This window comes from Dermacentor andersoni, chromosome 7, assembly GCF_023375885.2.
Source record: "Dermacentor andersoni chromosome 7, qqDerAnde1_hic_scaffold, whole genome shotgun sequence".
Taxonomy (NCBI): Eukaryota; Metazoa; Arthropoda; class Arachnida; order Ixodida; family Ixodidae; genus Dermacentor; species Dermacentor andersoni.
The window spans coordinates 78,952,787-78,980,336 of record NC_092820.1 but is presented as its reverse complement, the minus strand read 5'-3'; the positions used below and the strand labels follow the sequence as shown (position 1 = coordinate 78,980,336).

Genomic DNA, 27,550 nt, shown 5'->3' with positions numbered 1-27,550 from the left:
TGCGCTATCCTCTGTGCTTCTGCGATTTCCTCCAGCGTGTTATGTACCCCGAGTTGTAGTAACCTTTCGTTTCTTGTGTATCGGGGGAGACCCAGTGCTGTTCTGTACGCTTTTCCAATGAGCGCGTCGATCTTGTCTTTCTCAGCCTTGTTACAGTGGACGAACGCCGCCACGTACGCGACGTGGCTGATCGCGAAGGCCTGAACGAGCCGTACGACGTTTCTTTCTTTAATGCCCCTCCTGCTGTTGGAGACTCTCTGTATTAGCCGAATGGTCACCGTGACTTTCTTTTCCAGGCGTGTTATAGTTTCCGTGTTTGTTCCCCTGGCTTCGATCCAGAGACCCAGGACTGCTTTGGACCATGTTTATTTCGGGCCTTTTATTTGCAACACGTCACGAGGAGAGGAGGCACACGTGCATGCTAGCGCGAGCGAACACTGTTGGCGCCCTGCGAAGCATGGACGGAACGCGCGGAGTGATTTTTGTTTACCGAACCTGTCGCGTAGTTTCCACAGCGTTGACTGCTATGTGTGCAACGGAGTGTTGTGTCACCCGCGGTGGTTGCTTAGCGGCTACGATGCTGGGCTGCTAGGCACGAGGTCGCGGGATCGTAGCCTGGCAACGGCGGCCGCATCTCGATGGGTGCGAAAACACCCGGGTACTTGGATTTAGGTGCATGTGGACTCCACGTGGTCCTAATTTCTCGAAGCAAATAGTGCGTTGGTTGTACAGCGAAATCGACCCCATCATCGGGTGTCAGCGAGCCACTGTTCCCGTCGTTTCTTTTTCCATTCTCTTTCTCGCTGTGCGCGACACCACCTAGGGATGACGCAGAGAAACGAATAGTTATAAATTGTAGTAGTCACACCTACTACTATTCGAAAACGTGTTTAAGCATTAGAAAAAAAAATAATTTTTAGATAAATATTTCATTCGTTGGAAGACGAGAAACATTTCGTTTTGTAGTATACTGTCTGCAAGCAGACGACAAACAAGGGAAGTAAACTTCCGGGGAGTTCACCGCTTGCCGATTGGCTGCTCTCTCTGCCACGTTCTCGCAAATTTTGCATACTGCAACTTTGTGACGTTGCAGCAACTTAACAGAACGAGTATTGAACAAAGGTCTCCGATCGCGCCCCTGGTAGGCAGTCCTTAACGTTCAGAAGCATGTTCTGTAGCTTGGAGTTTGGCACGTGCCCAATGTGCAAGTGGCACTTCGTAAACAAGCGGGACAAAGCTTCAATTATCCCGCGAAGATACGGAATGCCTGCGCTGGCGGAAAAAAAACTTCGAATTAGCTGTCACTGGCTGCAAAACTTTCTTTTCAATGCTTGCCACAAGATGGTCAGGGTAGCCATTTCTGGAAAGTTCATTCTATCTAGCTTCCCTCCGTATTTGGACGTTGGTAGAAAGGGGGGGTCATGCTAGTGCACCGGACCAAGCAAATTTTTTTCCTTGGTACAGGCGATAATCATCAGAGGCGTCGAAACCAAAATAAAAGTGAAAAAGGTCAACAACCTTTTTTCACATGACTCAAGTACGCTCTTGCTCATCTCCCGCCCTACCTAGCTGATTCGACACACGCGTTCTCTTTTCTTCTGTCACGCTCGTTGCATGTACAGACAAGAACGGCACCGCCGATACCTCTCCCACCTCTCGTTCGCACCGCCTTGATTGCCTCTTGCACTGCGCGTGTTCGGCCACGTTTCGTGCCGCGCGCGGTGTGTGCCTACGTGTGTGTGCGTGGAATGTTTTATTCGAAGGACCATGTACACGCTTCTATTTGCCTTTAAGAAGATCGGTACGTTTGACGATTATTTTCATGGCTGCGATGGGGTGAAAGGGCAGCGCCTGCTTAGACATGTAAGTGACACTGGGCAGGTAATTGGAAACATCGTATGTGCCGCCGGAAAAAAAGATCGTCGGCACATGCGATGCCTGTTAGCTAAAGTCATTTTCGCAGTTTCCCACAAAATGTTTGCTACAAATCCGTGTCGTCTCTGTTGGCGACACCGGACTTCCATCGCCACTGTGCGGAAATAAACAAAATATATCGCCGCATAGCACAAACACGACATGTACATACAACCTTAAGCAGTACGTCCCCTGAAATACATGTTAGAGGCAGCAATGTAAATAGCTTGGCCATTTTTTAAGTGTGCTCAAGAGACGGAAGTTGAAAATACTGGAAATAATTTCTGCTTTAGCAATGCCCGCGCGACCAAGACGCGGGCGTGTATCGCCCAGTAACTCCATCTATCGGTGCAGTGGTGATGCAGGAATGAACTCCGGCCATGTTCAGCGCATCGTGCACATATCAAATCTCTCGGCACTCAGGCCACTGCTTGCGCATGCAGCTGAAGTGGTTTCCATTCTTGGGCAGCACACACACAAACGAAACACGCGAAGGAAGATACCCGCCGGGGTTGCTTAGTGGCTTTAGTGTTGGGCTGCTGAGCACGAGGTCGCAGGGTCGAATTCCGGCCACGGCGGCCGCATTTCGATGGGGGTGGAATGCGACAACACCCATGTACTTAGATTTAGGTGGACGTTAAGGAACCCCAGGTAGTCGAATTTTCCAGAGTCCCCCACTACGGTGTGCCTTAAAATCAGAAAGTGATTTTGGCACGTAAAATCCCACAATTTCGAAAGAAGACAGGACAAGCGTGGTCGAACACCTGAAAGCTTTTATTTTAATAATAAGGATGAAATAACCAGTAATCATGGAATTCATGTGGACTACATGTAAAAGTGGTCATACACTCACGAGTGATTTATGAAGGAGATGGCTTCGTTTGCCAGCTTATTTCGTTCGGCGCACCGCAGTAATCCATGTCTGTCGTCTGCTTTTTTCGTACCATTTTCTCGAGAATCGGCATAATTTGACTAGTGGCATCAACGCTTTCGTGTTTACATGGATGTCGTGACTGTTAACAGCACAATAATAATTTCCAGTCATCCGACGAGGCGCAGTCGTAAACGAGAGGCGTTTCGCGCGCAGCGCGTGCGCGACCTTGAAGGGAAGCGGCGGAAACCCGTGGGAGGGGAAATCGTTCCGCCAGGGGAGAAACGAGCGCTGCCGTCTAGGATGAAATAGAGCGGATGAAATAGTAGGATGAAACACTAGGATGAAACTTGGCGTGCGGACGATTGTAGACACGCTCTGAACCAATCCACGACGCGGTGTGCCGGACAGCAGCAGCAGCGGGAAAGTAGAAGCAAAATGCAAAAAAAAAAAAGTTTCGCTTTAAAACGTAAACTTATTTTCAACGTTGCGGCCGGTGACCGGCCTCTATCCGAATTGGTTTAAACGCGCGCAGCGACAGCCGTTTTATGCATTTCGGCGTGCGTCTTGCTGCAACTTCGCGCCGTAACTAGCTTGCAACGAAAGGACGAGGCTCCACCGTACAGCACAGATGTCACAATCGAAGGACACCGTAACGACACACAGCACGGTTGGTAGCGCGTGTCCGAAGCGTGCTAGGCATGACAGGAGCGAGCAGCTGATCTGGACCCCTGAATCTGCACAATGACCTCTGGAGGGCAGAGGTCACTGTGCAAGGACAGGCGCAGTCCTTGTGTGCTTTCTCTCTCTCTGTGGTCGTTTGTTTGTGCAGTTATAAAGTTGTTTGCTAAGATGCACCAACTCACCCAACAAGAAGTTCTTCTAAGTTGACACTTTAGCTTCTTGACAGCTGTAATTATCCGGGACCCCCGTCCCGCGAAACCATTGCAGAAATTGCAGCGCGTCAAATGTGAACAACGCCCTCTGGAGCTCCATGGGTGTCGCCATATTATACGCGTGTCACACTCGACGTTTTAATGCAATGATCAAAACGAGAACAAGGTAAAATCGCGAGCCAACGTTTCGACTGGTGGACTTGTCTTCTTCAAGGCGACATATGCTTTCCTAGTTTTTTATTTAGACAACGAAAAACATAGCTGTCAAGGTAACTGACGAAAAGGCAAACTAGTGCCTGAAAAAGCGTCAAGAACCCTCCTCACCGGGTGACACACCACTCAGCGGGGAAAATAAAGAAATTCAAAAGAAAGATACCTTGAGAAATAAAAAAACAAAACATACAAATACAGTGAGTTAAACATGTGTTACAGTAATGTACTGTTGCAAAAACATATTTTTAAACAAGCACATAAAGCAGGCCATAAAAGAAATGCGGGAGAAAAAAAAATATGCACATTCTAGGCTGATGTAAAAAAAAAACAAGTATTTTACATTGCAAGGACAACATTAATGTTGTGTTCATAAACGGGGACGACGAAAAATACGTGGTGATGTTTTTTTGAAAATGTGTATAGACATGTTTTTCGTCATCATAGGTATAAGGACCGGATTACGGTTTATGAAATCCGGTATTTGACAGGTCAATTTTTGGGCACCATAGTTAGTACGTATTTGCTCCTTGTGATAATTCTTGCGCCGGAAGTCATAACGACGTTCCGTATGGAGATAGCCAGATAAAAATGAATTCGGTTCAGTCTTCGTTTTGTTATAAATAAAAATTGCTTTCTTTTAAAGACGCCGTTAATACTTAATATTTGGTGTTTACTGAAGAGTGGCGCGGTGTGCCTAAGGTACGATTTGCTTTCAATTACGCGTAAGATTCTTTCCTGTAACAAGAACAGGCAAGATAAGTTGGTTTTGGTTGTGGTTCCCCACACTAGAAGACAGTAATTCAAACGAGAGTGGACAAGTGTGTAGTACAACTGCTTTTTCAGCCAAGCGGGCAGCAAGTGTCTGAATCTAGAAATGATTCGAATGGAACGTGAGATAGCAGATCGAACTTCATTGATGTGAGGTGACCAGTTTAGATTTTCCTGGAAAAGCACGCCAAGAAAACTGTGTGCAGTAACGCGATCAAAAGTAAGGCTAAGAAATTTATCTGTTATCGGATGGGAAAGGTGCTTGTTGCTTGGATGAAAAATAACGTAATTTTCTTTCACATTTATTTCAAGTTTATTTATTTGTAGCCAAGTTGCCAGGCCTTCAAGCCACCTATTAGCTTCCCTCTGCAGTGCGGTCAGGACTGTTCCAGAAAAAAAATACATTTGTGTCATCAGCGTAGAGTAAAATACATGGTTTATAGGGTATGTTAATAATGTCATTTATATACAACAAATATAAAAGTGGGCCTAGAATGGAACCCTGCGGGACACCATATTTAACTTTACCTATTTCTGATTTATCGCGATTGATATTAGCATACTGAACGCGGTTTGTTAATTAGCTGTTGATTAATTCAAAATGAATTTCTCTAATACCATACATCCTTAGTTTTTCTAATGAAATATCGTGTTTTACGGAATCAAATACTTTTTTTCAAAATCTAGACGTAACCCGAGTGTAAATAATTTCTGCTCAGTGTCATTAATTATTTTATCCTTAATTGATAACAGCGCCTGTTCTGTCAATTTTTTCTTGAATACCATACTGTTCATCAAGAATAATCTCCTTTGAATTACAGAAGTTGACTAACCTGCCGTTTATAATTTCTTCGAAAATTTTAGAAAATATTGGCAAAACTGAGATTGGCCTATAATCATTGAAGTCGTTAGGATCACCTTTTTTGTACAACACTGGCACCCTAGCAATTTTCAATTCATCAAGAAAGACACCTGCAGACAGTATTAGGTTGCCAATATGAGACAGAAGTTTACGAATAAGATGTGCGATTGCTTTAATCGGTTGAGCCTTTATCTCATCGCCGCCGCATGTACTTCCATTTTTTAATTTATGTAGGAGGCTGTACGCTTCCGTTTCTGTAGTGGGAACTAAATATATTGAATCTTGAATGTTTTTAACAGATTGTAAGTTGTAGCCACAGTCATTTGCAGCAAAAGCATCAGAGTTTTCAGCGCTTAAAAGTGCTAGTTAGTCTTGTTAGCAAGTTCAATTCCTGCGCATGGCGTACCATTTATTGTGAGTTCGAGAATGTTATGTCTGTCATCCTTTGATGTCAGGTTATTAATTGTTTACCACACTTTTTGAGTCATCTATATTACAAACGTTTTGCTCATAATATGTGGCGCGTACCCGCTTAATATCAAATCCTAGTTTGTTCTTGATATATTTTACGGTTCTAAAAATTCTGTACGCCTAGTTTCTGTGAATAGGGCGAAGAGTTTGTCTCGGTGTCGTATTCTCTTTAAAAGTGTGCTGTCAATCCACTGTTTACGCGATTTGTTACTTTCTTTCATTTTAGTGATGGGACATACGGCCCAATAAATGTTTCTAATTTTTTTAATGAATAAGACGTATGCAGCCGTGGAGTCGTTGGTTCACAGTTCCTCGTCTCAGTTAATTACAGAAACTAAACTCTAAAACACTAAAATGCTAGCATTGTCAATTTTCCTGTATGTAATGGTTGTACATGGAGATGACCTGGGTTGCAACTTGCTTGTTTGAAAAACGATAAATATGGGCAAGTGGTTGCTAACAGAAGACACTAAGACACCCGCTCTTAATTTGTTAATGCCAGAACTTATAAAACAAAAGTCAAGCAAGAATTGACGTGCTGCCGTGATCATTGTCAGTACGCGTGTTACATTTTTGTAGCCGTAAGAAAGAAAACAGTCATGAAGCTTTTGTTTGCTGGGGCCCAAAGACATCACATCAATATTGAGGTCACCACTGAGAACAACAGGCATTTGTAGTACACTTTGTAGTACACTTTCTAGGTATTCAATAAAGGCGCTAACTGAACCGGATGGAGGCCGATGCACGACTGCTATAGTGCGGACAGATCGAAACATGATGGATTCGTAATGATCATTTGTCAAAGAGTGTTCTGAAATGACGTTGAAATGTACATTGTTTCTGACGTAAATTGCAATACCGCCTCCGTTCGTATTTTTTTCGAGATACAGAAGTGCAGTTGTATCCAGTGAAAAATTTATAGGGCTGCAATTGTCTGAAAACCAAGTTTCAGTGAAAGCCAGAATATCAAACCGGTGTTCTAGTGAATCCATGATCATTTCGATTATATCACTCTTGTGCACTAAACATTGAGCATTTAAGTGAAACAGGGAAAGTTGTTTGTTATTGCATAACGTCTTGCAATGCCTGAAAAAAAAACAGTGTTGCAATAGCTGCCCATCGTGCTTTACAAGCTCTAAAAAAGGGTGAGTAAAGATGAGTTATCGAATTCTCTCAAGATCGTCCGTTGTGCCGATTCTCAAGACGCGGTCACGGCGGCTCGTAAACTATTTCTGGGGCTCTCGACCGCATCTTCCAGGACAACTTTTTGTTCCACGCAGTAAGGTTTTCATATATGAAGATTTTTATTCTTGCTTTTCTTAGTTCCGATCTCTTTTCGTGCCCAGCGTCCCTGATACGGTGGGATGAAAAAAAAAAACAAGCACAGGAACCGTTCTGTCAATTTCCCTACCGTCTGTCTTATCAGGCGAATGTCTAACACTCAGCCGGTGCGCAGCTTCAATGTCCGTTGCTGAAAGCTGTGGCAGCTTGAGGTCATCTGCTAAGCACTTTAGTTTCTGAAGCAAATTTTCGTCGGCATGATGTGGTAGCCCACTGATTTCCAAATTGAGCCGCTTGCTATTTTGGCCCAATGTGTTGATTTCTTGCTTCGTAGCTTGCTGTTGTCTAGTTTTCTTTTTTTTCATTTCAATAATAATCTCATCGTACTGTTTTGACAACACATACACTGAATTCACTATGCAATCAATAGTGCGCTCGATGCTGTCAATGACGTCTATCTTTTATTTCACTGTAATCAGCAAACCTAGTTTCAGATTAATGTCTGCCATTTCATCCGCCACGTTGAGCTTTGCTTTCTCAGATTCTTTTGAGGTATCAGAATTGCTTCGCGCCTTGGTTGTTCGGCACGTGGTGCATTGCCAAGTTTTTTTTTTTTGCGGCATCTGACTTCTTTTTGTACGTAGATTCATTTGCTCCTGCGTAGGTGCCCAAGTGATAACTAAAATAGCACGCGCAGCAAGTGATATGCATCTTTACATCGGGAAGGCTATCATGACAGGCAATGCACGTGTCAGCCATTTGCAAGAGCTCATTGGCTTATGAGTGACTGCTTAAAGAAGTACACTTTGAAGATAACTGAGGTTGAAATAACCAAGGTAAGGTTCTCCTAAAGGCTAGAGGGGGTAATGCAGGCGGATGCGGCAATGACCGAAGGTGTGTTAGCGGCGAGGATGTAGAAATGAGAATAAATTAGTGCTGTCGACAAGGCCAGTGACACGGCCGTGTGCACAGAAAAAGCCCACTTGTAGATAAATGTTGGCTCCCGCTTTTACCTTGTTCTCGTTTTGCTCATGGTCTTGAATTTCCGTCTCCCGCCTTCCCGTGTTTTCCCTGGACGTCTTAACGTCATTCGCATCGAATGGGTCCGGAAGGAAGCTACTTAGACTTGTAGGGAGGAAGGTGAGATGACGCAAGGCATAGCCTCCTCGACAAACTCTGTGCCTGTCAAGACGCCGAGACTAAATAGGGAGGCGCCGTCGGCAGAGTTGCCAACTGCCGCCGCTCATTTCGCTCAGGGCGCCGCCGACGTAGAATGCCGCCGCGACATTCGTTTGCGCGTTGCCCACCGGCTCTTTTAACATCCGTGTCGCCGAAAATCCAGCGTCGGACATCATTACAGGAAACATATTTTCGAACCACACATACCCAGCCCAATGATGTGACGCAAGGAACTTACTGAACGAATTGAGATTCTCAAGCTAAAATATATGAAAGAAATAGTAAACTAAGACATACACACAACTCGGATTGTAATTTTACTATACGAGAAAACAATTCTGTTACGCGAAAGCTCGCGTTTTTTTTTCAGCGTTTCTACAATTCACAGATGGGCCGCGGCGTCCGCCGTTCGCGCGCCGGCGCGCGCGTGTCTCGGGGGCCACGGAGCGGCGCACCCGGTTCCTTGCAATACCTCCGGCTGGCGCTCGCCTCCGCCGCATCGTGGCCCACGCAAGAGGCCGCGTTTCTACAAAAAAATCCGAATCCGTGCATAGCGTTCGCGGCCAGCGTTTCCGGGTAAACATTACGATTGCATCCGCTCCAGTTTCCGGGAAGCGTGAGAAACAGCCAGGGATCTTTGAATGCTATCGCTTTACACTCTTGAAGGCGAAGCTTAAGCGCCCATGCTCTTGCATGGTTAATGCGGCTGGACTGACGATGAGCTGGTAATATAGCTGAAATCTGGAGTGGTGAATGATAGAACTTGTGAGAAAGACACAATCTAGAAATATGACGTCGGGATTCTAGATTAGTAAGACCGGCTCGGGTTTTTAGTCCAGACACGCTTGCACGATAAGAATTCTAATATACTTGAATCAGTTCAAGTATATTCATAGTAAATAAGCCGGGCTTATTTACTATCTAATATACTTGAACTGATTCAAGTATATTAGATAGGTTATGTTGATGAGGATCCCAGACAGAGCATGCATATTTTAACTCAGGGCCGGACATATGTAACATAAGCTAATAATTTTACAGATGGGAGAGCAAGTCTTAGGTTCCAGCGGAGAAAACTGAGGGTTCGATTCGCGGCATTGGCTAAGTTAATGACATGATGTCACCAAGTTAGGGTAGTTGAAAAGGTTATGCCGAGGTATTTATATGAGTCAATGGACGAGATTTCGAAGTCGTATATGGTGTATTTCCCTGATTGGTGATGCTGTCTGCGATGGAAAGAAATTAGTGAGGTTTTTTTTGCTATTTAAAGACCTCAACCATACTTCACACCATAATTCAATGCGTTTTAGGTCATTTTGAAGCAAATCCATATCTGAAATGTTAGTTATGCGTCGATAAACTACACAATCCTCTGCGAAAAATCGAATATTAGAAGAGTTCTCAGTAGAAAGGTCATTAATGTAAATTAGAAAGAATAGTGGTCCGAGAACTGTGCCTTATGGTACGCCCGAAAGTACAGAAGATCGTTTAGAAGTCTGCGTGTTAGCAAATACAAACTGCTGCCGGTTAGTGAGATAGCTACGTATCCAGTCTAGTACAAATGGATTAACCTTGAGACGGGAAAGTTTTAGGAGTAGCCGTTGGTGTGAAACTTTGTCAAATGCCTTTTCAAAGTCTAAGATGGTATCAACAGGTACGTTCAAGTCAAGGTTAGAACTTAGATCATGAAGAAATAAAGCTAGTTGAGCGTCACATGAAAGACCTTTACGGAAGCCATATTGAGCAGGATGAAATAGGTTATTGGATATAAAATGTTTACGATCTGAGAGTAAATAACGTGCTCCATTAGTTTGCAACAAACACTGGTGAGTGAAATGGGACGATAACTAGTGCACAATCATGGAGGACCTTTTTTGGGGACTGGAACAATGTTGCCTACTCTCCAGTCTTCCGGCACCACTCCTGATGACAATGACTGCTGAAAAATAGCACATAAAATCGCACTCACATTTGTTTTGGTGTTTTTCAGCATTTTAGCATTTATTTCTTCGACACCAGACGATGATGTAAGTCTTAATCAATCAATTAGTTTCTCAATGCCGTAAGGACAAAAGGTAATATCAGGCATGACTGCATGATCCAAATAAGGGAAGCGAGGTAATATGTTGACAGGTTCAATTGGGAAGACGGAAGAAAAAGTACGGTTAAGCTGTTCAGCAGTTTCACAATCGGGAATACGATGGTCTTGTTCAGCAGAAAGGGCTAATGGCTGGGAGCTATTAGGGTTAAGAGGAAGCTTTAGCTCGGGCCCAACTCCGACGCGGCCTATTCAAATGCACGTAAAAGGCAAAAACGTTTTTATGAAATAACCCCTGCACCGATTTTAATGAAATTTGTTGCATTTGAAAGAGAAAGTTAAGTTCTAGTGACTGTTGGAAGCGGAATTTCGATTTCGGGCTTGAATTTTCCTACAAGGATTTTCAAATATTTGACCGTTTGAAAAAAATAGAAGCGCGAAGTTTACAAATTCATAGCTCTGCATAGAGAACTGATATCGCGGTTCTGTAAACGGCATCCATTAAATCATTCAAAGCGGACAAATTCGATATGTCATTTTAGATGTTACGTGAATTTGTTACGTTGGTTACAAGAGTTCTGCAACAGTTGTATTTCCCTATTACTAAATTTTTTTTTTATATTCATGTGTAACATATCAATTTTGTCCGCTTTAGATATACTATTAGATACAATTCCCATAATTGTATTATCATTTTTCGTTATTGAGTTACAGAGTTGTAAACTTGATAGTTTGGTTCTTTGAAAATTTTCGATTTTTGTCAATTTTTAATAAAAAAAGGACGAATAACTCGAAAATTCGAGACCAACAATCACTAGAATTTAAGTTTTGCTTTTAAATGCAACAAACCTCATCAAATTTGGTGCAGTGATTGCCAAGAAAACGAATTCTCCTTTTACATGTATTTAGATAGGAGCACCCGAGCTAAAGCTTCCTCTTAATAACCTTCCAGAATTGTTTTCTTTTTTTTTTAACATAGTCGGCAGCGGTTGCGAAAAAAAAGTGCGCGTTTCTTTATTGGCTAGAGCTTGGAATTCTTTTTCTGAAAGGTTATATTTATTCGATGCGCTTGCGTTGTTAAACCGTTTAGCCGAGCGAAAAAGCCTTTCTTTTCATTGTTAAGACGCTTTAGTGTGATGTTAAACCACGGGGATGACTGTTTTTCGGTTAGGGTGATAACGGGTACGTATCTTGCGAATACATCGAGAATTTTGTTTTTAAAAAGCAGCCAGTTAGTGTCGACAGAACGCATAAAAAAACTGGTGTGGAATGAAGGAGCAAAATGTGCGAGTTCCGAGTTAGTTGCCGAGTAATTCCCTTTGTCATACAGTCTGATCGCTTTGGTTATCTTTGTAGGTTGTGGACGCGTAAGTTGACAGGAGTACGATGCATGGATTATGGAATGATCACTAAGACCAGGCAGATGCGTAATTGCAGATACTTTGTGAGGATAAGAAGCAAAAATGAGGTCGAGTATGCTAGAAGAATTAAAACTTTGGCATGTAGGTTCAGTGACAGGTTGCGCTAATCCAAAGGTTAGGCATGAGTTAACAAAATCGCTTTCGGTACTGTGTTGCGAAGTTGATGTCAGGTTAGTCCAGTTTATTGCGGGAAAGTTAAAATCACCGAACAGCAACATCGGAGAGTGGTGATGTAATTCAGTTACCGAACGCAATGTTTCGTGGAATTCTGCAGCAAAGTTAGGATCATTACCAGGGGGGCGATAGCAGACTGCGATTATTGCGAGTGGGTAAGAGGCGCTACATATAGGACGAACATAATTTCTAGGGAGGACGATGTCTTAATTTAAGCACACTGAAAGTCCTTACGTGCGCCAATGAATACGCCGCCACCACGTTTGGTAGTTCGATCATGCCTGAAGATATTGAAATAATGGGAAAATGGTAGTATTTCAAGAGTCTTCTATTGTAGAGTTACGCCATGTTTCAGTAATTAAGATTAGACCAGACAATGTTGTGTCGGCAAGATTACTGAGAGCGTCAAGCTTCGGTAAAATGCTTCTAATGTTAGTAAATACAAATGAAAAGAAAGTCTTCTTGTAGTTAGCATTCCTCGGCCCTAGGGATATAAAGTACAAGGGAAAACCTTTCGGCTGTTACGATTGAACGTGTAAGCTTTGTTGCCAATTGTTAGCTTGTCGTGTCGGAGCTTGAATTGTTTCTGTTGTGTCTTGGCGAATTCGGCTAAACGCCTTCTAGCTGTTAGAGTATTAGGAGAGTGACCTTCTCAAATTCCATATTCAGTGCCCTTGAGTTTCCTACCTTGTGAAAGAATTTGTTCCTTTACTTAGAAATGATAAAGTTTAACAATAATCGGTCTGTTGTTGTTTGCCTTGAATTTGCCCAAACGGTGGGCACGTTCGATGTCCACCGACTGAACAGCTATATTTATTTCTTTACGGCATAGTTCTATTATTAACGATTTTGACTCGGCCCACGTTTCACGTTCGCGATCTGTTAATCCAAAGAAGACTAGGTTTGAGCGTCGTGCTCGCTCTTCCGAGTCATCCAGCCTGGTCTTTGTCAATGAGATATCTTTTGCATTTTGATCGGCAAGAGTCCGGATATCGCCCACTTTTTGTTTTTGTTCTTTATTGGTACCAGGGATGCGCAGTCTTCTTCGATTTCGGCAAGACGGTCTTTAATGTCCTTTGTAGCGCTGTCGCTCTGGGTCAGCTTACGTTGCATGGATTTCATTTTCTTTATCAGTGAAGTTTGTGCAGATTGAATTTCAGTCAGTACTGTCATTATGTCACCGGACGTTTGCGTTTCGCTTGCACGGGTGTTTGGGCCCGGGTTTAACTCGACGTTTCCTGGCAGCATTAGTGATCGATGAAGGACACGTGTACAATCGAAAGCAATATGATTACAACACTGTGGGCACGGCAGCACAACAAGGGCCATATAGCGAGTACGCCATGCATACAATGAATACTGATAACTTACCTGCAGAGCAAAAAGGCGTCGCAGGTAAGCCGCTGTTGACATGGCTGTCGTGCTCCCGAGCCCATAGAAAGCCACGAGTCACGGTGTCACACTTATACAGTCCTGTGATAAATGCGACGTTATCTGGTGGCTTGGTATCGGCAGAACCAGGGGGCGCAGTTGTGAGAGCCAAGGCGATGGCTCGTGAAGCGGAGCATTGGGCGGCGATGTAGTAGTCACTCGCGATATCGGTGGGGTACGATCCGTCCGGTGTGGCAAATCAAGGTCATTTTCTGCGTCTGGCCAAGCCGGGAGCCTAGAGACCTCCGGCATGTAACCAGCGCGTCCGTTGCCGCATGGTGGAGGGCTACACCAGAGCAGAAGCTGCAGAATGAAAAGGCGTCGCAGGTAAGCGGCTGTTGTGCCCCCGAGCCCATCGATATATATGACTCTTGAATATGTGACTCTGCCTAGGCACTACGGAGGAGTTTCTTAGCGCGTGTTGTATGCGTTTGTCCCTCGGCGTGCCGGCAGAAGTCGCGGGGCGCGCAAGTGCTGAACTTAGCGTCGCGAGTTGGCGGCTGGACGTAATTATATTTATCCAATCGTGTTTGTTACTAATTGACGCAACGTGTCAAAATTTCGCATTATTTGTGACGCCTCCAGGACACCAAAGCTAGAACCCGGACTGGTCCGTGGGTTGCGGCTCGCAGAGGCTTGCGCGTGCCAGGGGCGTATAAGATCGGCTGTCCGCTGTCGCGGACAGCCAATTTTTTTTATGCGAACACCCCCTCGCACGCTTCGGCCTCTTTGCCCCAACCCACGGGCCACCCTGCTTCCAGCTTTGATCCGTCTGCTACCCCTTGGGTGCCCCGGAGATCCTGCACCTCCTGCTTTATTATAACCTCAGGTGCTCTCCTGTGGCCTCCGTTTGTCTGTTACATGTGCTCTCCTGGAGCAGTGCTTGCAAAAAATCCAATCTATCGTCGCGACGACAAATGCGACCCGTGACTTATACAACACCAGTGAGCACCTTGCCCCTTCAGACATGGCGATCACCAAATGGAGCGACCGTGACCACTGCGTCACCGCGCGGGCATCCAGCGGCGGAGCGTGAACGAACTCGACCGCACTCCGCAATGCCGGCAGGGTCAGTGGCACTTAGTATGAAATCAGACGTAATCACATTGTCCAGATTCCTTTCCACTTGCGATTCTCTTTCCAGGCTATTTGCCAATACACTGGACTCAAGCAGGAATAAACGTTAGTTGCAGGCTGGCGCTTTATCGTTCGAGTTCCTGCTTTGTCCCGCAATATGTACCAGCTAGCCTTGCTGAACGCTCGCGTTCGTTTCGGCGGGGTTTCGGCGGGGATAGAGGTGATGGAGGCGATACGAAAGCGTGCGCATCAACAGAAGCAGGCGGCCCACGGGCCTCTGGTATCTCTAAGCGCGATCCTTGACATTGCTAAGGAAACGCGGAGATGTGTTGTAGATGGAGAGGCTACGTTTAACGCTGGCCATGTAGACCGTTTCATCGGGCGAGGAGGATAGGGCGCGTGGAGAGCCTTTCCTCCTCTCTGGCTTGGGCGATCCGGCGTGGCGCTGCTTGAAAGTATTGCTGTCGCGTGCTGCGGAACGATTTCGAGATGTTTTAGATCGTACTTTGTGAAATTTACGCCATGTTCGTTCATATAAGGTCGTCAGGGAAGCCTTTCAGTGCATCGGTAACTACTGTGGGCAGAAATATGTCTTGGGGGCGTAAAAATGTGACGCGCATAATCAGCCGCGGTGTACGCGCATAATCAGCCGCGGTGTACGCGCATTATCAGTCGCGGTACGTGTATGTGTTGTTTACTATTTTGCTTATATCGATTTTAATTCAACAAAGAAAACCGGCGTCTCTGTATCACCAGCATTAAATGGTAAATCAGCTCACTGTCTGATCGATTGGCGTAGGGAGTAAAACATAAAACATAAGAGCGCGTGCTCCTGCACGGCCAAACTGAGGCAACCACGAAACAGCTGAGCGGCAGGCGCTATCAAATATTTGTGGTACACTGGCATCGTTCTCACGCATTTCAAGTCTAGTATGCTTGAAATTATGTCTACGCTAGCCTTGCTGCATGAGGCCCATGGCGCTGTTCAACACAGCGATCACTGCGGTTGGTGAGCCAGCACGATACATATATAAGCTGTGTGCTTCGGCATTGCCTTTTTGGCCTGTATACAGCCATAATATATGAGAGGGCTCGCATAAAAAGAATGCGATGGCTATTTTTGAGCGCAAAATTTCCGTAATAAGAGTCAGTGCGTGGTAGAGAAATGAACGAACATAACCGAAAAAAAAAATTCGGTTATCATCCTCTTTCTCTAAAAAGCAAGAGAAAACGGGCTAACGCCGCACAACGTTTATAAATATATACCCGCTGATGCCGTATGCTTGGACCATGCGCTATATAGAACAGATATATCTGTAATCCAGCACCTACTACTGCTTAGGACGCTCGCGCAGTTCGTAAACGGTCGCTTTGCTGGACAAGCTTAATTCAGACTGTAAGGTATGCTGCTATTACCAGCCAAAACTATTTTATTCATGGGTGGAAACCTCATCCATCCAACCATGCAAGTAGTCACGCAATGTAACCTACAGCGAACAGTTTGAACGCTTGTCAAAGTATAACAGCACAGCTTCTATTGTAACAGAACGATCGTCGCGTATGTTTCATGGCTCCTAAACCGCAGCTTAGAAATACAGGATAATACTTCAATAAGGTAACATTAGTGATTGGAATATTCAGAAATACACAATTGATCTAAGCTGATCGTAGGCTCAAATATGCGCGCACACATCGCGCTGCGTGTTCCGTCCACCTCAACGCCAGCAGAAATTCCGGCCATCACGCCTTAAACCACTCCAGCACGTTTCACAGAACCATTTACCACGTAGAAGACGCACGTCATACTAAACAGACCGCACGACCGCGAAAACAAACGCCAAAACCAACCGCCGAGCGTACACCTGCCATGCAAAAGACCGCTTTCACCCAAGCCAGTATGGCGCTGCTCATAGGCGGCGCCACTGCGCTCACAATATGGCGGCGCCTGCGAAAAAACGGTTTATAGTATGATGTGGAATATGAGAGACAACAAGAGCGGCTGTCCTGATCGAGTCACTCTGCCTGCAGACAAGCGCCGTGAGAGGCCCGCTGCATAATATAGAAGTGCAAGTCTGGAGTGTAACCGGCACCGTAAAGGTCACTATTTATCCTTACGTTTTGTAATCTATACGCGATGTACAAGAATTGACACCAAGCAGTTGATCGGTAGCGCTCGGATGTAAACAAAGCGCAGTAACACCCCCCCCCCCCCCCCCCACCACCATGCCGCTGCATAATGTAAACGTTGTGTGCATTCACGACGAGATAAGTGGTCACTATTTCTCCTTACGTTTTGTAATCTGTACGCGATGTACAAGAACTGACACCAAGCAGTTAATCGGTAGCGCTCGGATGTAAACAAAGCGCAGTACTTCCCGTGTCGCTGCATAAAGTAAACGTTGTGTGCATTCACGGCGAGATCAGCGAGATAAATGGCTCCATGCACCGGCTTAGATGCGGAATGCTTGTTGATGATGCCAGATAACACGTAAACATTTCAGTAGTGCCGACTTACAATATATCAGCGACACGAAGAGGTGTGCCAGCGCGCCCCGTTTCCAGCACGATTAGCGTTTTCGCGTGCTGTAGGGAAGCTCGCATGCGCATTCTTCATCAATGACCGCTTCAGGTACGTAGTCCATGGCCCTTGTTTCTTGCAACATTGTTATAGAAGAGATGCTTTCAGGCCAAACAAAAATACAGTATCAGAAAGGCGTGCGCTCGACCTCCGATTGGTACACACCTTTCACTACGGAAAAAAAAAAAAATCGGCAAGCGCCTGGTGCATAGACCGCCTGCCTCATTCTCGCATAAAACGAATAAGAACAGTTGCGGAATACGTTCTCTAGTTTGCAATGCTCGCGACGCAGCGTCAGGCACCATCGCAGAGTATTTGCCGAAACAGCTCGAGTGCAGGCAGAAAACTTAATAAATGGTGACACAATTGCGTACTTAAATTTACTTTGGGAATCTGTAGAGGGAGTTCTTCGGCCAACCCTAGGTCTGGCTCTTGCTTCGTGGGACCGCAGCGGGATCTTTTGCGGAGGCACGGCGTTTCTCTTCAGCCGGCTTTCGTAAGGGCTTGCCACAAAAATAGCATGAAATCGTTGAGCAACAGTCAGTTAAACTCACCAAGGTACCTCCAAGACAAGTCTGTTGAAATGCTCGCTACATGCGACCATTTCTTCGCTCACTTGCTTCCCGATGCGGAGCTTGACCGCCCCCAACTTCCTCTGTTTCTTTTTTTGTTTGGGAAGTGGTGCAGGCTTACTTTTCCAAATACTGCATGATTTGTGCATTGTGGCACACTACACATGCGGTTGTTCTTCACTCGTCGACTGTTTTCTTTTTCCATATCGAAGAGTACCAAAACGCCCACACAGATGCAGAAACCGCGTGAGCGGGAAATCCATCACCCCTTCCCGGGTACCGAAAACATCCGCGCGGTGGCGCTAGCGTATCTGGAAAGGGCGAATTAGTATGGCGTTACTAGCGGCGAGAATTTGGAGTGGCGCCCTCTCGCGAGCGACATCACAGCCAGGACCTCGCTCGCTCCGGCTCGCTCGGCTGCCACGCGCGCTCGTTTTCTTGGTGCGTGCTTGGGGTATTGGCGGCTTGAGCCGTACTTTCAGACGGTTATTTCGGATTATTTCTCTTGCCATGCGTGGACCGCAGTTTCTTTGAAACCGCGTGAGTCATGAAAATTTGCTACTTGGATATCGCAAGCTATGTAGTGCTGAAGGGGTCTACTGGTCTTGCAATGCATATATGCACCCGGTCTGTTCATAAATTTTGCTTAAAAAGAACGTCTGCAAGTTCAACACGCGAAGTTATTTATGATGCTTCTTTAAACACTTAACATTCCCTTATTACTTAAGTATGAGAGACATAGCATTTTACGTGGAAGAAACACCTTGATGTTTGGTGTCAACATTATAAATCCGTATTAGAAGGACACTGCCCAGCGAAGCTTTCTTCATAATTCTCCGGTGAGTTGTTTTGATCAAATGTGGCAACTGTATTAAGGCCTAAATAGAAGAGATAGGCGCGCATTTTGCGTGAGAAGGTTTGGTACTACTTTCACCATTCTCTGAAATATGCACCCAGAAACGCATTGGCTGTTAACACGACGGCGCATCGTGTATAGTATATATATACTTCACGAACACCATAACAGCAAACATATGAAAGAAAATTTTGTGCCTAAGATCGAGAAACATGCAATCACCTGCAAGCGATGAAATGTGTCAGTGGCCCTCACTAGCTTTTATCGACGCTGTGGCACACTCCTCCCGCAACGGAAGCAACCGACTGTCGTTATGGCGAGGCGCGCTTTGTTCGCCAAACCCAGCATTTCACAACAACTTCGAATTGAAACCATGAAGTAGCTCTTTACAGCTTCAATTACAATGCCTATAGCATACTCGAGGCACTACAGGGCAGCTTAGGCTGCGTTGAAATGGAAAGTGCAAGCACATCCTGCCTGAACATGTCTCGATACTTCGGTGTTTAATTACACAAACTATTTGCTTCGTCAGTGCATGAGAGAAAACGTCGCGTACCCGCATCTTAAAGAAGACACCACAAGTCTCACATGAACACTTGACCTCCACTGGGGAACAATGATATCTTGAATATGTGCAACACTACTAATGAATGGGCCTTAGGCTTCTTGCTGGCTGCAGCGAACCGGACCAAAAGGCATATTTCACTCAAATATTTGACCGAAGCAGCCTGTGTCAGTTCTCCAAACAGATTCATCATGCCTGTTTCTCAAGCAAGAAGCACCAGTAAATTGCTCAAGTGAGTTGAACGTGTAGCACGGAAAGGCAATAAATATTGGTAGATTCCTTTCTGTGTACTGAAACCAGCTGTAAACCTCAATCAGCTTTGCTTCAAGTTACCGCCACTTAAATTTAACCGGTGAAGAACGGCCTAATTTTGAGAACCAGTTAAAAACGCAAGTGGTGCGGGCCGAATCTAAACTGCAGTGGTAGTTAAGTCCACGTGTTATTGCAGAGGGGTTTCCTTGAAGAAATAGAAAAATTCGTCGTGAGCAAACATGTTTTAGCGGGTTAAAATCAAGATAAACGTTGCAGAAGTCATATATAGTCAGTGTTTATTTGTGACACTCATGTTGCATCATGGTTGGTATGGAATCCTAAATAGATTCTTATGTGCTGTGCTTTTGCGTCTATGCTTTTATTCTTCACATTAGCTACAACTGGAAAGTGTAGATCCGCGCATGAAAAACCCGTAATGGGCTGGTCTGAGCTCCCTCGGGTGACACTATAGCGTTTCCTTCGAGAAATATATTGTCTAGGAAATAAGCTCCTTGATTACATTTTCGCGAACGAAGACATCGTAAAATATACATTTGAGAGGCCCGTCATAAGTATACAAGCATTGGGAACGAGAGCGAACAAACGGAAACACTGCAGAAGGCGTCCGGACACCGCCCGAACTGCAGCAGACGACAGGCGCGAGTCCGTGCCCTGACGTCACGCGAGCGGCGCTCGCAGCGCCCCTCTAGGTCGTTCTCGGTGCTAATAGCGTAGTTTACGTGCGGGTGGCTATTCAATGACATTTTGAATTTTGAATACATAGTGCACTCAAGTGATTCTGTCTGTGTGTACTTGCGGAAAGTGTGCGAGGCTGTGCAATGAAACGCAGGCGTACGGTGTATTTTACTCTCCATGACCGCCGATATGTGTTGAAACAGTACAAGCTGTCTACCATAGTCCCTGGAACCTTTTGATCTCAGAGGCCATATGCCGTAGTCGCGCCTATCTACCTACTTCGTGGATAGGTGACGTTGGTATCTCCGACACAGCCATTCTACCTGGAACGCATATTTGTAGTGTTTTTTAATGCCATTTCGCCCGGCCGTAATTGTAACGGCCACCCGGAAAGGTACGACTTCATCTTCATCATCATCATTTGAGGAGGTTTCTCTCGTTAAGCTTGGACGCGTTCTAAACAAGAAGCTATCTCGAAAATTCCTCAAGGTTATCCGAAAACAGAAATACTATGTCGTCGAAGTGACCTGAGACGTGGTCATTTGCAACGAGTAAGTGAGTGAGTGAAACTTTCTTCGGTCCGCAATAGACGCGAGTAAACTCAACGTCACCTGGCTAGGCCCACTCGCGGGCCCTCTGGACTGCCAGGATTTGAGAAATCTGGTCCTGGGCCCTAATGAGCTTCATCATTTCCTTTTGGGTGAAAGGGAGTGAATTCTACAAAAACCGCGCCATATTCAGTTCGAAGCGGGCGGCCGAGACCGCAGCCATGTTTTGCGTAAGCTACGTAAACCACGCAAAGACGGTGACGTCAAAGGGTTCTTAACCACTTTTTATCGAAGTAGAGAAAGGCGTTTGAAGTGAAAATAGGGTATTTCAGAAATACTTCGCCGCAAGAAGTACCCCAATGCATTTAGCAGGAGCGCAGTTATTTGCAATCAAACACGGCCTCCGCTGTGCTCCCGTTCCTTCTCAAATGCCTTGCTCTGCGAAGGTTAAGGCGGAGTGGGGCGTGCCCACAAAACTCCGCTTTTTATGTCACCGCGGCCTGTTGTTCAAATTTCATTTTGGATACTAACATAGATGCCACGAGTTGATTTCGACGCCTTTGACGCAATAAACATAAGCCAAACGCGGCGAGCCGCAGTGCGCTTGCACAATGGACTCGTGGCGGCACCTCGCGGCGACCGCGATATCTACGCTACGTAGGCGACCGCAGCTACCAATAGCAGTCGCGTTTGGGTATCCCCTTTATTACGAAATAAAGCGTCCAGAAGAAAATAAGCTGCAGGTATTGAAAAAGTGTTTTAGAGGAAGGTGACTTCGCGCACCGCCTACGACAGCACAACTTGGCTGAGATATTCACAGCAGCCTATGCTACCCGCGGACTATGTTTTTCGCCGAGCCCGAGGTGTTGTTCACGGCCCCTATAAATCTGCGAAAGCGCGTGCGTACGCTGAGCGGTGTGGGTCATCTAGCGTTCTGCGTATGCGCATTTCGATTCCGCTATTCCCCTGAGCCCGCTATTACGCTAAACACGCTAAACTAAACCCGTCTATTCTGGAAACTGATTCCAAGTGAATACGAGTTGGAAGCTCACCGGCTACAATTCCTAAATTGCAATATGTGCTGTATCACTGTAAACGGAAATCACTCCGAGGTGGGAGTATACTGCTTGTCCTCTAGCGACCCCCCGGTTCGGAGTTTTTTATGCTCCGTATGATCGGAGTAGAATTTTTACTCCGTACGAGCGGAATTTTTGCGTGGAATTATGGGGGTTACTTTTTCTTTCTTTTTTGTTTTGCAATGGACGGAGTTTTTTCGAGGTGCAACGGGAGTATAAAAAGAGGCATCGCGTGAGTTTGCACGAACATGTTTACATGCAGAGGTTGCTGGTCAAATTTCAAAATATTCACACGAGACCGCGTCAAATTCGACGAAACAAGTCAATGAAAGCACATATATCATGACATACATAGACATTTCAGAAACGCCCAATGCAGAAATTTGAAAGACATCCCACGTACACGCGATACTCAAGAAGCAACGGTGCCAGTATATATAGCCACGATACTGTGTGCCTCGAAACCGCCTAGGGAGCAGCTGTGCTGTTTTCAGAATTACGACTCACATGCTCGTTCATACGAGATCTGCCTCTCTGAAATTAACAGAATACCTTAATCAACACAAAACTGTTAATTCAAAATTGTGAGAGGAAAAAAGGTAATGGCGTAATTTTTCAAAATTATCATCTCATTCTGTGAGTGCTGAAGCGACTTCGCACACAGCCGGCGTTCGCGGCCAAAAAGTAGTGCGTTAGTTACAGTAAGCAAGAAAAATGTAAGTACATGTCCTGCATAGCCAAATTAAATTTTTGCGATATAGTGGTAGCGTAGCAAGAAATTATTACGTGTGAGCATGACCCGCAGCAGCCGACGTAACACCGAAAAATGCGCAGTCATACATTTTATACACCGCACTACTTTCTCTGCGTCCAAGCAATCTGTCTCGGTTGCGAAAAGGAGCTACATAGCTGATCTGTCGAGTGAATCCCTAAACTCCGAGCCAGCAGGCATGCGTCTAAACCAGTGTCTCGGATAGAGCGTAATGTTAATGCAATATCGGAAGCAACGACGTGACCAAAACCTATATGCGCGATAACAATTCGAGTCACATCGCTCAATAAGAAGCTTTATTTTCAGCACGCATACTTATGTCCTATCGTTTTTCTTCGGGCGAGGATATCCGTTCACAGATGCATAAAAACAGTTGCTTGCACTCCGGTCTTTCTCACTGGTAACACAGCACCGCAACGAACTTGGGTTACGCCATTCATGCGCGACTAGCACGGATGTCGTCGCTCGAACAGTGGCTGCTGTTGCCATTGCTACGCGGTCCTTTCAAACACTGCACTGGACGTTGTCAGCATGTACTCAAAAGGACATAGAAGTCGCGTTTCACGTACTGAAGAACACAAGACAGGATGACGCAGCACGAAAACACAGCCAGAACGTGAGCCGACATCACGAGCCAGTGAGCAGCTTCGAGGTATACCTAAGCCTTTTTCCGCACTTGAAAACGTGGCTCTTGCAATCATCGTTCTCAGCAAAGTGATCACAGCTAATGTACTTGAAGCTGAGATACAGTGAGCAGGCATGCCTATAACACTTTCTGGAAGGAAATACGGGAAACAAATTGACGAAACGCTGTCACGGAACGACACTTCACAGACGTAAACAAACCGTCAGCCATGAGCACTGCCCGCTCCGCCGAACGCGCCCGGTCACTGTCGAGGCGCACAGCCTCATGGGAAGCGCCACGTGACCAACCTGTATCGGCGGAGGGGAGTTTTTTAAAACTTCCTGTCGGAGTTTCACGGGAGAACAAGATTTTTAAACGGAGTAAAATCGCGTCATGTCGCCTTAATACTCCCGCAGCTAGCCAGCGGAGTGAAACGAGGGAATGGCGCTGTTTTGCTCCCATACATCGGAGTAAATATTTGAGGAGGGGAGGTTTTAGGGCACATCACCTCTTAAAAACTCCCAGGTGGGTTTATTTTCGTTTACAGTGATATATATATATATATATATATATATATATATATATATATATATATATATATATATAGTAATTATTCAATGAGCAAAGGGCTTACATTACGGTCTCTCCTTTTTCTCGCAACGTGCCTTCACAGCACGATGCGGGCAGGCGGAGGGCCAGGGGTGAAGGACCGCTAAAAACTTTCGTGCAAACCCGGAGTCCGCATTCTTTGTAGTCGCTGTGCAGTACAGTCGACCGGCTAGCTTCTCGGCCATCAAGGCTGATCACACAGGTTCTGTTCTCCACTCCACTTCTATCCGGAACGCCACTCCCGCTAAGGCTGAGCAGGTAGCTATCGCCCTCACTCTCCTTGACGATTATAGGTAACAGATATACACAGACTCACGAGCAGCGGTCAAGGCCTTCGCGTCCGGATCGGTAACAGCTGAAGTAAGTCGCATTTTAGGTCACAGGGATGTTTCTCCTCGCACAATCACCTGGTTTCCGGCTCACCTCGGATCACATGTGGCCACCATGGCCATACTGAACGAGATCGTCCACGTCCGAGGGCGCGAATCAATTCACCGCACTTGGCAGCCTGGGAGATCTTCGGACTACGACCTAGCGCGCTTTAGGGCCGTTCTCCTCACCTTTAATCAGATCATCAAACATGAATTGGGCAGGAGGGTCTTCCCCGTACCCCATGAGAAGCTCTCTAGAGCATAGGCGCCTACCCTCCGCATGCTTCATACCAGGTCACACCCTAGTCCTTGTTTCCGATGCCATTTCATCGAAGGCCTCATCGAAGGCGTCGCTTGTACGTTAGATCACATGCTCTAGCAGTGCGCCTCATTACGGGGTCGTCAACGCATGACCGAAGAGTAATGGAGCTCCATGCTCAGGAGCTCAGACCTTCTACATCTGCTCAGGCCCGTCCAGAGGGCCCGCGACGCGGCAGCGAGGCTCGGCCTACCCGTCCCGACGTGGGAGCGGCCCGCTGCTCTATATCTTTGAGCGGTGGCCTACCTCAGGACCTAAATAAAGTTCTCTCTCTGTCGTTGGATATATGTGCTTTGATTTCTTGTGCAAGTAATCTCGGCCTGTCTTAATAATACAGCTGAGAGACTAGAATTATGTTCTCAGCCACAGCCGATCTTTAACAAGTTGCGAGAAATTTAAGAATGATCACCCCGAATGCTCTCGTTCAAATTTATATAGTGAAGCAATCAAAATGCATATTTTTTCTGCTTCTTCTCAACGCAGCACAACATTTATTCTGGAAGCATCGTAAGGAACGTCACGGACCGCCACCACCAGCAGGTGACGCGGCACCCCGAACCCGTCCGCCCGTCAAGCCCACTGATCGACATGGACCACCTGTCCCCGAATGCCAGCTGCTGTCCTGACCGCAACTTTTGCGGCCGCAGCGCTCGCGGGAGCGCGAAAGGAGACCGCGAGCCGCCCGTACAACCGCTAGACTTCTCCCTCAAGAGCGCAGCGGCGTCCTCCTGTTCCTCGCCGTTGTCCCCCGTAGACGACCGGAGGCCGTCTCCGGACAGCGTTTCTCTCGGCGCCGCCTGCTCGCACCCAGAAGCGTCGAACCCGCTGCCGTCCCCGGAGTTACATCATCGTAACCCGTTGCTGCTGATACCTCGCACGACGACGAACACGCCCGCCTCAACGTCACCGCCGGCCCCGTTCCAGAACGGATACGGCCGGCGGCCGGCGACCACGCCCCTGCAGTTTCATCCGTCGGTCAACGCGTCTACTAGCCCGCCGCCGAGTGCCTCGTCAACGACGAGCAAGTGCGAGCGACTCGGCATGGATCTGTACAGCGTTTCCGACCAGTTCTTGCCTGCGGCTCCAGCTACGACGACGGGTCTCCACCACGCCGTCCAGGCGGCCGAAGCGGGGTCCGCGGTGTTTCCCGACACCTGCCTGCGGGCCGAGTTCGTGAAAGGATGCCAAGAAGGACACCACACGGGCTCGAGGACGACGGGCTCTCCATCTGGCGCCGCCGGCTATGCGCGCCAGCTAGCCACGACGTCGCCTCCGCCACTGAGCAACGGCGCCGCGACGTGCCGTGCCGACAACGGTGAAGAAGGCGACCCGACGTCGCCGGAGAACAGCAACTCGTCCGTTTCGACCATCACCAATGGCGACACATCTACCAGCGGGCCCGTCGCCAACGGCGAAACTGCTAAGCACGGAGGAGCACTCACCGCCAACGGAGGCGTCGTCGCCGCAACCGGTGGCCCCCCGAACGGCGGCCCCACCCGCAACCGGCAGCGACGCCCCCGCCTACCCAAATACGAGGACAGTGCGTACAGGGAACGACGCCGCAGGAACAACGAGGCCGCCAAGAGGTCCCGGGATACCCGAAAGGCCAAGGAGAAACTGACTGCTATGCGGGTTGCCTTCCTGGAACAGGAGAACGCGAGGCTCCACTACGAGATCGGTAGTCTCCATGCGAAGCTGAACCTTCTGCTGCAACCCGTGTACCGGAACCTGTTCTCCCAACAGCTCCAGCAGCAGACACACCTGCAGTCATTCCCGCCCGCACACGTCTACGGCCCTGTAACACCTGTGCAGCCTGTGGTGCTTGAAGGACGTCGGGGCAGGTCAACTATGGCGGTGCGCGACCATTAAGGAGGCAGCTTGGACTATGCGCGAAATATGCCGTGCCTTCAGAGACGGGCAGAATAAAGATTTATTGTAGTAGAGGTTATAGTATAGCATTAATGAGGGGGTGGCAGGTCTTGCGAAAATAAACAAGAGGTACAAATTGAAGGTTGTACAGGTCTACGCGCCTACATCCAGTCATGATGACCAGGCAGTCAAAAGCTTCTATGAAGACGTGGAATCGGCGATGGGTAATGTCAAAACAAAAACACTGTACTGACGGGCGACTTCAATGCCAGGGTTGGCAAGAAGCAGGCTGGAGACAAGTTAGTGGGGGAACATGGCATATAGGTTATAGGAATAGCAGGGGAGCGTAATTAAAACACGTTGGTGGGCTAGTTGGTTAGAATCCATGGTAGAGTGTATAAGCGCGACTGGACGAGGACGAAGAAAGAAACAGAAAGCTCTGTGAAAAGAAAAGAAAGCGCTGTGTCTGTGTATCTGTTTCTTTCTTCGTCCTCGTCCAGTCGCGCTTATACACTCTACCATGGAGCGTTGTTAGTAGAGTTTGCAGAACGAAACATTTTGCGGATAATGAATACCTCCTTCCGCAGGCGGGATAACCGAAGATGGGCGTGGAGGAGCCCGAATGACGAGACTACAAATGAAATAGACCTCGTACTCTGCGCTAACACTGGCATCATACAAGATGTGGACGTGCTCGGCAAGGTGCGCTGCAGTCACCATAGGATGGTAAAAATTCGAGTTAGCCTAGACTTGAGGAGGGAACGGAAGAAACTGGGACATAAGCCGATCGATGAGTAAGCGATAAGAGGGAAAATAGAGGAATTCCTTATCAAGCTACGTAACAGATATTCGGGTTTAACTCGGCAGGAGGGTCTTAGTGATGAAGCAATGAACGACAATCTTATGGGAATCATTAAGGAGTGTACAATAGAAGTCGGTGGTAACTCCGTCAGACAGTAAGCTACCGCAGGAGACGAAAGGTCTGATCAAGACACGCCAATGCATGAAAGCCTCTAACCCTACAGCTAGAACTGGCAGAACATTCCAAGTTAATCAACAAGCGTAAGACAGCTGACATAAGGAAGTATAATATGGATATAATTGAACATGCTCTCAGGAACGGAGGAACCCTCAAAGCAGTGAAGAAGAAGCTAGGAATTGGCAAGAATCAGATGTATGCGTTAAGAGACAAAGCCGGCAATATCATTACTAATATGGATGAGATAGTTCAAGTGGCTGAGGAGTT

The 27,550-nt window shown here is 46.7% G+C and overlaps 1 protein-coding gene across 1 annotated transcript; it reads left to right on the top strand.

Moving 5' to 3' along the window:
• Window positions 1-24,923: 24,923 nt before the first annotated feature.
• On the top strand, window positions 24,924-26,412 carry LOC129385472 (uncharacterized). The gene has a single exon (XM_055072105.2). It carries the CDS (start codon window positions 25,024-25,026, stop codon window positions 26,302-26,304), a length of 1,281 nt encoding a protein of 426 aa, XP_054928080.1. The 5' UTR covers window positions 24,924-25,023; the 3' UTR covers window positions 26,305-26,412.
• Window positions 26,413-27,550: the final 1,138 nt, after the last annotated feature.